Here is a 12,292-nt window from a genome sequence, read left to right on the forward strand (position 1 = left end):
TACTAACACCAATAGAGTAAACTGTCCCTATCAAGAACATCCACAACACAAAACCAATTCCCATGAGGTCAGCCACGTTCCCTTGGCTCCAGAACCTACTTTTACTAACTCTAACACCAACTGCACCGCTCTACTACTGAGTCCAAAATCCTCTGTAACCAACACATAGACCTCACAAAACCATACCCATGACTACAGGTTTATTAGGGAGCTCTGGTGGCCTAGTGGTAAAAAGCGTTGCTGCAATCTAGAAGGCACACGGTTCCATGGGGGAAGGATAGGCAATCTCCTCCTGTGTGATTAACTGCCTCCGAAAATCCACTAGAGGGTCAGCTATGGGTTGGTTTCAACTTGACAGTACACGACATCAGGTTACAATTTAGGTTGGCAGTATACAATTTCTCAGCTGGGACAGCTTAAGTGTGCTCACACACAGGTCCTTAAGTACTGCAGGTTTAGGCCAGTGTTACAAAGCTCTTGTTGTTATGTGCCTTCGAGTTGTGACTCATAGCGACCCTATGTACAACAGCCCTGAAGCCTGCTCTATTCTGTGCCAACTTTACTGTCTTTGACAAACCCACTTTCATTACGCCAGTCACTTGATCAATCCATCTTATCGGGGGTCTCCCTCTCTTTCTCCATCCCTCCATCCTTCCAAGCATAATGTCCCTCTCCAAACGCAGGTCTCTCCTTGCAACATTCCCAAAGTATGTTGGATGAAGCCTCAGTATCCTTGCCTCCAATGAGCAGGCTGGCTTCACCCTCTCTAGAATGAATCTATTTGTTCTAGCAGTCCATGGTATACCCAACACTCTTCTCTAGCACCACAGCTCAAAGGCACCAATTCTCTTTCATCCCTGGTCACTGTCCAGCTCTCTGACACATAGTAAGCAATTGTGAAGACTATGGCCTGGATCAGGCACACCTTGGTATCCAGACTCGCTGCTCATCAGTACTCTGGAGAAGTCCCTGACACCTGACTTTCCCAATGCAATTCATCTCTTGACTTCCTAGCTGCTGGTACCAAGAGTGTTGACTGTGGAGCCAAGCAAACGAAAACTGTTAACTATCTCAATCTCTTCACCAACCATACTGATGCTGCCAATTGGCCCAATGGTGACTAATTATGGCCTTTTCCTTCTAGTCTTCCAGCATAGTTGGATGATGTTCCGAATGGCTGTGTGGGACAGTAGTCTGTGGTCAGCTCTGTCTCATGTCAGGCTCTTGTTCTCTATGGTGGCGGATGGTGCGCTCATGCAGGTCCTGGTCTGCCTGTTGCAGGAATTTTGGACCCCAAAGAATGTGCACTGCATTCTCTGCTGCTGCTTTTTGGTGGTAGTGAGAATCCCAATTGCCGTTGTGAACCTGCTCAATCTTAATCTGGCATAATGGCCAAACTGTCCAATTCACTCAATAGAGCAGCAGGCAACAAATGCTGGCGAGGTTGTGGAGAAACTGGAACACATATTCACTGTTGGTGGGAGTGTAAAATGGTGCAACCACTGTGGAAGGTGGTATGGCACTTTCTCAAAAACTTGTAAATAGAAATATCATTTGACTCAGCAATTCTACTACTGGGAATATACCCTAAAGACACTAGAACTGTCACCCAAGCAGAAATATGCACACTCATGTTTACTGCTGCTTTGTTCACAATAGAAAAGAGTTGGAAACCACCCAAGTGTCCATCAACAAATGAATGGCTAGAGAAGCTGTGGTATATTCGCACAATGGAATGTTATGCAGCACTGAAAATCAATGAGCTCATGAAATATTACACAAACTGGGTGACCCTGGAGGACATTATGCTGAGTGAAATATATTGGTCACAAAAGGACAAATATTGCATAATGCCACTATTATAAAACAAGATTGATATGGGGGTTGGGGAAAATTAAGAAAAGAGGGGATAATGCACAATGCACTGAAACAGACAAGGGAGAGAACTCTATAAAAGGAATATATGATTAGGTAGTATTGGCATGATAAGAGTCCAGAATAAGAGCTGCATAGTAAAGTAGACCGTGGCGGGAGGGGGGACAACTGTATAACAGTGAAAGAATTTTTTTCCCAAAGAGAAAAACTAACTAGGGGGGTGTGGGCAGCAGGGTGGAAAATGTGCAACAATCAATGAATGGAAATCCAAGTTCTCTATAAACTTTCATTAAAATCTCAATAAAAACAACAACAACAACAACAACAACAACAAAAACAGGGAACAAGTAATATTCAGTGAACTTTAAGGAACATGTAAGAATAAAAAGAGAGCCCAGTGCGGACGTTATTGAAATATGTATTATGTGATGAGTTTCATCTGGAGCCACAAAAATGAAGAAGAGGATAAACTGGATCACTGTCCTTAGGGAAAAAAACAGCAAGTCTCTGGGAAACGACACATGCATAGTGTTCTTGCTGAGTGTAGCATCAAGTTGGAAATGATCCACAGCGAGTTTTCAAAAGTAGTTAAATCACATGTGAGGAGATCCTTCTCCCAAGGAGCAGATGGTGGATTTGAATCACATGCCTTCAGGACAGTAATGCAGATTCTTACCATTAGGTCACCAGAGCTCCCTATGTATATAGTATGAAGGATGCAGAAAGTTAAAGAATTTCTAGTCATAAGCAGGAAAACTGTGATGTCATTGACACTACTAGAGAATGGAAGAGGGACAATGAGATAAGCGGTTTTGTTAAGTGAGTGTCTGAGGAGATAAGAGAAACATACAAAGCTTTCTCTAAGTGGCTAGAAAGAAAACTATGAAATCTGGGTACCTAGTTATGTATGCTTCAGTAAAGATTACATGTCAACCTCAAGAAAACAAAAGTCCTCAAGACTTGGCCAACAGGCAGCCTCATGAAACTGACAGAAATTGTCAATGATTTAATCTTACTTCGATCTACGATCAACAACCAGTACTACCAGTAATTAGGAAATCAAGACATGCTGCATTAAGAAAGCTTGCAGTTAGGACCTCTCCAAAGTGCTGAGGAGCAAAGACGTCATTTAAAGACTAAGGCATGTCTGATTGAAGCCAAGGCTTTTTCAATTACATGCTATGCATCTGAGAGTTAAACAGTGAATGAAGACAGAAGAATTGATGCCTTTGATTTGTAGTGCTGCAGAAGAGCACTAAATATCCCACAACTACAAAAATAATGAACAAATCTATCTTGGCGAGAGTGCAGCCAGGATGCTCCTTAGAGTGGAGAATGATGAAGCTTTGTCTCATATACTTTGAGCATAGTGTTAGGAGGGACAAGTCTTGGAAAAAGACATCATTATTGGAAAAGTGGAGGGATAGTGAAAGAGGGGAAGATCTTCCACAAGATGGACTGACACAGTAACTGTAACAATAGGATGTAGTGTGAGGGAGATGATGAGGATGGCAGAGAATAGAGCAGGGTTCAGATCTGAAATTTATAGGGTCTGAGTCAGACTCGACTTGACAATCCCTAACAATAACAAGTCAAGCGAGAATGATCTAGATATTATCAAGCCACAAGAGTAATTATAAAAGTCAGGAAAATGGCTGGGTTTTCTGTAGGAGAAAAAAGCAGGATTGAGACTTTGAAAATAACCATAATTACAGAGTGTGTGGGAAGGAGAGAAGAAAGAAGGATAATATTCATTTTAGAAAATGACTTCGAGGTCATTTACCTCCCTCTGCTTTTACAGTGAACCAAAGGTCAAACAAAAACTTAACCAAAACCAGAGATAAAGTTGTAAAACAACGACTGAAAGCTGGGTAGCACTCTAACAGGCTGGCAATACTAAAAAAAATTCACTTTCCTATTATACATTTTCTCTAAGTAAACACATACAAATTAAACCCACATTCATAATAATTTCATTACCTTAATAATATCATCAGCTCCTCCAGCAACAGGTTTTGATTTAAGTTCTTCAATTTCTTTTTCCAATTCTAAAAATTATTTTTTGAAAAGAAACAAATTCATTTTTGAAATGAAGATATCCAAGTCATTAAATATGGTCTGAAAAATCACTCTAAATTAGAGTATTTTGAGAAAGAATTTTTATCTATATAATAATATTACGCTTTCTTTTTCCTTTTTACAATGGAAAACTTCAAACATATAGAATACAGAGAATGGTATGATTAATCTCTAACTCCTATCACCCTACTTAGCAATTATTTCAGGACTAATCTTACTTTATCGAGATCTGTACTCATCTCCTTCAAACCCTTTCCTTACACATCCAATAATTTTAAAGCAAATCCCAGACATCATTTCATCTGTAAATGTCCTTATGGTGTAATATAAAAGTAATAACTAGTTCCAAATTAAGCATTAACATTAATATTTTATCAATTCACAGGTCTAGATCTTGAGTCTAATACACCTTTCAAAAGAAATTACTATCTCCATCATAAGCTGATCTCACTTCCAAAAGCAAAACTTCACATTTCCCTTGGGAAAATATTTCTTGAGTTTTACAATAATTATATACCCTTGGAAATTTGAGAGTTTCTCAACTTAAGGAAGAATACTAAATATATTAAAAAGAATAGGAAAATCTTTTTCTTTTAGGAATGAAAAGAAATTCAACTGAGGATCAGTCAACTTCTGCCAATAACTATACTTTAAAAATGATGTGGATGAAACACTTTTTATTTTTATTCTTGTTATCCTTTCAGGCTCACAATCTTGTGCTACTAATATTTCAACTGCCAATTTTAGAGAGGGAAAAAAACCCTCGAACACCTTATTTTGAAGATCTAATTCTCATGAAGAAAAACCAATTAACTCAACAACTGTTGTAATCTTCCTCTTCCTCTAGCTTATTTATGCACACATGAGTTTCTTTCATTGCTTTTTCATTTGAGTCAAAGTTTACAAGTCATATTTCCCTATTTTAACAACTCAAATAAACTGGACATTAAAGCAACGTGATAATAAAAAAACATCAAAGATAAATGGTTAAATTTAAAATTATAGCTACTACTATTCCATCTAAAACTATATTTAGAATCACTAGAAAGCAAACACAGGATAATATATGACTAATACCAGAGTATTTTTATCTATGAATAAATGAGATTGGTGGTCAAGAGAAATATTTTCAACCCAATACCTGTACACCTTGATTTAGCTTTCTGTATTAGCATCACCTGCTTCTTGGCAAACTTGATAAGATCTTCCTTTGGCAGTGTTTCCAGCTGAAAAATGTGATGTTACCAATTTGTTATATTTCATGTTTGTTTTGTATCACAAAATACAATGTCTACCTAAAGATAAAAATATTCAACTGAATAGATCTTTGTGTCAAACACTTTTATACTACACTTCTAAAATTAGCACATGACTTTAATTATTAGGCAACTAACAATTCAACCAGCTGCTTGCTTGATTCTGTCTCATGGTGACTCCTGTATTTCAGAGTAGAAGAGTGCCTCTGGGCAGACCTGAACTAGTAACCTTTGGTTAGTAACCTGGTATATTTAACCATCTACAACACTCAGAGAAGAAAATAAAGAAAAATAATGAGGGCTTATTTCTTGGCAAAAGTACTTAACTCTCTTAGGCTCAGTTTTCTCATTCATAAAATGGGATAAAAATAGTAGCTATTTGATGGTTACTAGGGAGCCTGAGGCCCTATTGGTAAGGAGTTGCAAATGTAGAGGCAAATGGCTTGCTCCACCAGATGCTCTGCAAGACAAAGATGGGCAGACCCCTCCCATGAGATTTACAGCCTCTGAAAACCTGAAGGAAGTTCAGCTCTTAGTCAATTCTGAATCTAGGGCACATAACAACAACATGAAGCTTAAGAAGTAACTAAGTGCTTATGCAAGAGCGTGAAATTTGTTGTTGTAATGTACCCACTCATTGGTGACCTTCCAGTGGGTTTTCATCTTTCTCCTGTGGAGCCGTCTGTAGATTCGAACCATGTGCCTTTGGGTTGGCAGCGTAACTCCTTACCACTAAGTCACCAGAGCTCCCTGCTTGAAACATAATAAGCATGTAATGAACTTTAGCTACTAACATGTTTATAACTTCTTTTAGAATCAATGAATATATGATAGTGTGTGAAATCATATCAATTGATGTAATTTAAGACTATGTATTCAGAGTTTAGGAATTGAGTGAGGCCTAGAAAGGCAGTGACTTGCCCAAAGCCTCTTCTGGTACAGAGCACAAGAAGAGACTATCTTGAGTCCTACATTATGTTACCACTCTTTTCTCTACCACTAATAAGGCTCAGACAGTGACTCGGGGCAACCTATGTCAGAATTGTATCGTACTCCATGAGGTTTTAACTGCTTATTTTTCCAAGTGACATGCCAGGCCGGGAGGACTTGTAGCTGAACTCAGTATTTGTATGACTCAGGCTCACCACTAAACAGCCTCATAAATGAGACTTTGTTCTAATGTTTGAAAAACTGCAAGATCCCTTAGTAGTGCTGACCCAGTGGCAGGAAGTAAACAAATAGCTAACTCTTTCCTTATCAGGTAATTTAAGTAAACCATCTCTAATCCCCATGCCAAAGTTTTCCAATTCATCACCCTTCCACTCTTCAAGCAGTCTATCAGTCAGGTATTCTCTTCACCTTAGATTTTCCAGTTCCTGGGGTAGCTGGCGAAGCCACCCCATCTTGAACAGGTTCCTGCAAAATAAAAGCAAACCTAAGTGGCATGAATAACTTTTTGAGACGAAACTCACGAAACCTTTACAGGTAAACTCTTTCGTGTGGGATTTGCGGCAGGAAAATTCTTTACATGAGAAACTGAATTAAGGACGGCTTTAGCAAGCAATACAGGAAAAGGTCTGTACAGGGGCAGGCAATCAAGAGCGCCAATATCCAGGGAAGGTAAAGACCGAGGAGAGGCGTGGGGCGTCAGGGCATGCTGCTGTGTCGCTCATGGGGGGCCAATCCCCACGTCTGAAATTGCAACGGCAGTAATGACACGGCTACGAGCAGGACCAGGTCGGTCCCGTTCCCGGCCCCGCACGCGCCACTTCACTATTACCTCCATAGCTGGACACCACCGCTCCGCAGCACCGCTGCCTGCGCCGCCCCCGTCCCACTTCCGTTTGCAATCAAGGCTTCGGCTGCCGCCTCTGACGTAGGCTCAATCGCAGGTCAAAGGTTGTGTTTCTCTCGGGGCCCGCCTCGCCGCCCGTGTTTCCATGGTTACGGGCCGCGGTCCCGCCGACTGTGTCTCGGCCCCGCCTCCCGGCCCAGGTGGCGCACTCAGCTTCCGCTTCCTGAATCCGGAAGGCGGTCCCTCGTGCGCGCCCCGCCCCGCCTGGGGGCGCCTGTTTTGGCGTCGCTCCCGTGGGGTCGGAGGGTTTTGCCTGGGTAATGTTTGCTTTGTGTATGGCTGTCTTTACGCCAAATGTAATGTACAGTACACCATATAAAATACTGTAAAGTGCTAATTAACCCAGGGCGACGAACCTCAAACATATGTCACACAAGGAGTAACTCAAATCTCAAGGCCATGAGCTAGATTAAGGCGCAAACTTAAATGCAATGGTTTTCTAAAATTCTAGGACTAGGATTTTATCAGCTGCTGTGGTGTGGGAGAGGCAGTTATGCATAATTTGGAATTTGAGTCACAATCTTGGTGGTTTTATTTTTTTAGCAAACTTTAAAAAACTTTTATTATTATTACTGTGTGTGTGTGTGTGTGTGTGTGTGTGTGTGCGCGCGTGTGTGTGTGTGTGTTATCAAATCAGATCTGACTGGTAGAGGAGGAGATTGCCCCTCTTTCTCCAGCAGAGCAACTGGGGGATTCGAACTACGCACTTCTGAGATTGCAGTGTAGCTTCTTGACACTAGGCCACCAGAGCTCGCCTGTTGGCGTGTTGTTTTTTTGTGGGTTTTTTTTTTTTTTTTTTTTTTTTAATTAGACAAGGTGATGGGTTTATTTTTTGAGACATCAAGTTTTAGTATCTAGGAAGAACAACTTACTCTTTTTAAAAAAAAATTATTCTCATTTATTTTCAAAATTTGAATACATTGTTTTTCACAAAAGGTCCTTCCCATTTCCTTCAGCTCAGGTACCCATTGACTTGTGCAACCCCATGATTAACACCCCACCCTCCCATCCTCAGCCCTCTATTTCTACCCTACCCCCCCTTGGATCCTCATACTCATTCTACAGTAATGATTTTATACAGTATTTGTTCTTGTGGGACCGAGTTCACCCAGCATAATGCCCTCCAGTCCCTCCCAGGTTAAGGTCACACTCTTTGGTAGGTTTGAATCTTGACAGTGTTATTTGTTAGATGTGAGAATTTGAGTGAATTGCCATCCAGGGCTTTTTTCTTCCATATTTAGAAAATGTTGTGAGGTTGGAGAAGCTATTAAATGAAATAACAGATGTGTGCTGGAAGACCAAACCCCCAAACCCAACCCACTGCTGTCGATTCCACCTCATGGGGACTCCATGTTTATGACAGCTGACTGTCCAGATCTCCAGAGGTGCTGCTGATGGAGTCACACTGTTGGCCTTTTGGTTAGTAGTTCAATGGGTAACCAACTACACCACTGGGGACAGGCTCTGCAAAAAGGGCTTAGGGAAAACTACAAAGTGCCTGTGGAAACTGCTTCTGGGGAGTTTTTTTGGCATGTTTTTACTTAGTCTCTTAGTGCTCCTATAACAAATACTATAAATGGGTGGTTTTAATAAACAGACATTTTCTCACAGTTTAGGAGTCTAGAGGTAAAAATTCAGGGTACAGACGTTAGGGGAGTACATCTTTGCCTTAGCTTCTCTAGCATTCTTAGTGGCCCCTAGAGATCGATACTTGGCATCTATCTCCCCTGGCTCTGCTTGCTTCCTTTTCTGCTCATTTTAGATCTCAAAAATTACTGTTTTAAGACATATCCTACACTAATCTAACCTTATTAACACACAGAGAAATCTGTATTCCCAAATGGAATTACACTCACAGGTAGGTTCTTCATTATCCCTTTGATTTTGACTCTGGGCACCCTACAGGACACTTAGAACTGTTTCATAGAGCATTTTTGTTTGTAGTCTTTTCAGAAACAGACTGCCAGGCCTTTTCTGCATCAACTGGTAACTTCCAAAAACCCTGACCTTTTGGTTATCAGCTTAAAGTGTTACACACTAGGGCTTCCTGCCACAAGTACATTGTGAAGATTTATAATACAAATGTCAGAGACAATACATTACAGTTCTAAGCATGGTGCCCTGTGAATTCACCCAGAAACTGATCGGATTAGAAATGAGTGATCTTTTACTGACACTCTCTAGACTATGCTAGACTAAGAGAAGATTTCCCAGGAGAGCTTTATTCAAGAAGGGGCTTGAGCTAGCCGACATTTTGTAGGAAGTAAGATAGTCTATCAGTGAGTTGATACAGAGACACACAGAAGCACTATGTTAGGATAAAGAGAAAAATCTTCATTTCTGAGTGTGTAATCTTTAGATTTTACTATGAGTCACTAAAGGACTGACTGATATTTGATTTCTTCCAGGAAGCTTCCAATCTATCAAAATGTTTTTCTGCCTTCTTTAAATGTTCATTAGTGTTTACAACAAATCCCTATTAATTAAGGTAATCTGAATATATTATTCAGCTCCTTATACAGTTGACCTTTGAATAATATAGGCTTAAACTGTGTAGGTCAATTTATATGTTGTTGTTAGATGCTAAGCTGTTGTGTATCAAGTCACCTGTGACTCATAGCAACCCTATGTATAATAGTTCTGAACTCCGATCTATCTCAAGTCAATCTCATCGACTCCAACACATTACTGCTACAACACTGACTACCCCCATAACCCGAGTTACTGTGTCACTCCATCTTATCCAGGTCTTCCTCTCCTGTGCTGCCTCTCCACCTTTCCAGGCATGATGTCTTCCTACAAGGACTAGTCCCTCCTGGTAACATGTCCAAAGATGTGATACAGAGTTTCAAAATCCTTACCACCAAGGAGAAGCTTGGTTTCATGGAGATTTTTTTAAAAAACAACAAAAATAAAACAAGCAACATCATGTGATGCTAAGTGTTTTTGAGTTAATCTCTCTAGTACATTGTGTATTGCAGTAAAAGGTGGTCTCTCAATTTTTGTAATGTTTTGTGTGATTTTAGTGTAAATTTTAGTGTAAACTCTAATAATACCATGGAGTTCATACAGTGTTCCACTACTGATGCTGAAAGCACTCCCAAGAAGCAGAGAAAAGGCATGTTATAACAAGGAGAACTTGAATTACTTGATAGGTTGAGGATACAGTTTGAGTTGCCTACAATTAAAGATAAATGAACCCAATGTAGGAACCATTGTGAAAAAAGTAAAGGAAATTTATAAACTTGCCAATTTTTCAGATGAAAGTATTTTAATGTCATATTGCAAATGCAAACTTTTTACGTGATTGCGGTATTTACAGGTTGGTTTTAGGTACCAATGAAATGCTTCCAACTCAGGGTGACCCTATGCACAATGGAATGCATCCCTGGCTATTCCTGCATTACCTGCACAATCTTCACTGTGCTTAAACCCATTGTTCTATCATTAAGTCAGTCCATCTCCTTGAAGAGCTCTCTTTTATTTGATGATCTCTGATATTCCTAGTATGATATCCTTCATCATGGAATAGTCCATCCTGACAACATGACCAAAGTATGTGAAACAAAGTGTCATCTTCCTCACCTCTAACTAGCACTTTGTAAGCACTTCTTGCAGGACATTTTTTTCCTTCTTCATTCTTTTGGCAATCTATAGTGTACTCAATATTTTTTTGTTCATACTACCATTCAAAAGCTTCACTTTTTCAGTCTTCCTTATTCATTATCAAACTTTCAAATGCAAATTAAGCAACTGAAAAATGACATGACTTGGGTCAGCTGTACCTTACTTAGTCTTTAAACAGACATTCTTGCATATTAAGAAAGTCCTTGACAGCAGATTTTTCTAATCTTATGTGCCTTTTGATTTCTTGACTGTGTTGAGTATTGATTGTTGATCCAAGTAAAATGAGATCCTTAAAATTCTCAGAGTGACAATGATGGTCCCGTCTCATGGGATGAGGGAATAAGATGTTTTCTCTTACTCAGTCCTTGCTATATATGCTCCAAGTCTCATGAGACTGACCACTTCCTGGTGCTATTGCTTTGGTTCCTGCTGGATGTGCTGTTGTTGTTAGGTGTCATCTAGTCAAGTATGATTCATAGCGACTCCATGAACAAAATTCAAAGCCTGTGCTATCTTGTGCTATCCTCATCATTTCTGATTCACTTGTGCCCATTGTTGCAGTCATTGTGTCAATCCATCTCATCCAGGGTCTTCCTCTTGCTGGCTATCTTTTCAAGCATTATGTCCTTCCCCAAGAAATAGCATCTCCTAGCAACATGCCCAAAGTACAAGAGATGGAGCTTTTTCATGTTTGCCTCCAAGGAACACTCTGGCTGCACTTTTCACAAATATACCTGTTTGTTCTTTTGAAAATAGATGAGATAGATATTCAATAGTCTTCTCAGTAGTCAACACCACAGTTCGAAGTCATCAATTCTTCTATCATCCTTATTTACTCTCCAGCTTCCAGATGCTTAATAAGTACTGGGAAAGACCATGGCCTGAGCCAGACACACCTGCGTCTTCAAACTGACATCATTGCTCCTTAGTAATTTAGAGATGTCCTTGACAGCAGATTTCCCCAATACAATATGCCACTTTGTCTCCTCATTGTTCGTTCCAAGGGTGTTAGCCATAATTTGTTATGTTCCACACAGTCAAATTCCTTTTTTCTTATAACCTTGAGAGTTTTGAAGACTATTGTTTTTTACCAATTTTAAACTTTTCTTTTTAATGAACAAGTGGTAAGATTGCCTTTTCCTTTCTCTTTTGTAGTTACACCTTCCATCTCTAACCTCTGCCAACCACAGCTTTATTTTTTTCACCGTTACAGTTTTGTCATTTAAATGAAAACACCCAGTATTAACTTTTTGAGATTAGCAGATCTCATCATGAGGATAAGGACATAATAACTGCCAAACTACTGAGAATTGGGGCCAGCCTTAACCACCACACAATGGAATATAGACCAGAATAAATCATGTACGAAGTTTTAGTAGAAATCTCAGCATATTTAAAAGAATTGAAAGTACACAGAATGTATTCTCTACTCAACATTTAATTAAGCCATATTACACAGAAAGTCAGAAGTCTAAAAATAATAAGAATTTACACAACATACGTATAAATAAAAAAAATTCATGTATTTAAGAAGCTGTTTAAGTAAAGAGGATATACCATACTCAGTGAAAGGGAAAAACATACAAAAATCTGTAGAACA

At 39.6% G+C, this 12,292-nt stretch overlaps 1 protein-coding gene and 1 pseudogene across 1 annotated transcript in view; both read right to left on the reverse strand.

The window, feature by feature from the left end:
- Window positions 1-6,626, reverse strand: part of GCC2 (GRIP and coiled-coil domain containing 2) — a 56,600-nt gene extending 49,974 nt beyond the window's left edge. Inside the window, exons 1-3 of the mRNA XM_006883827.1 lie at window positions 6,570-6,626; window positions 5,096-5,180; window positions 3,856-3,923 (exon numbers count right to left, since the gene is read on the reverse strand). Coding sequence (XP_006883889.1) covers window positions 3,856-3,923; window positions 5,096-5,129 — 102 coding nt within the window. The 5' untranslated portion in view covers window positions 5,130-5,180; window positions 6,570-6,626. The remainder of the gene's footprint in view (window positions 1-3,855; window positions 3,924-5,095; window positions 5,181-6,569) is intronic.
- Window positions 6,627-7,060: 434 nt separating this feature from the next.
- Window positions 7,061-12,292, reverse strand: part of LOC102870627 — a 22,390-nt pseudogene continuing 17,158 nt past the window's right edge.

This window comes from Elephantulus edwardii, unplaced genomic scaffold (assembly GCF_000299155.1).
Source record: "Elephantulus edwardii isolate Elephantulus edwardi_28Jun2011 unplaced genomic scaffold, EleEdw1.0 scaffold00030, whole genome shotgun sequence".
In the NCBI taxonomy this organism is placed as follows: domain Eukaryota; kingdom Metazoa; phylum Chordata; class Mammalia; order Macroscelidea; family Macroscelididae; genus Elephantulus; species Elephantulus edwardii.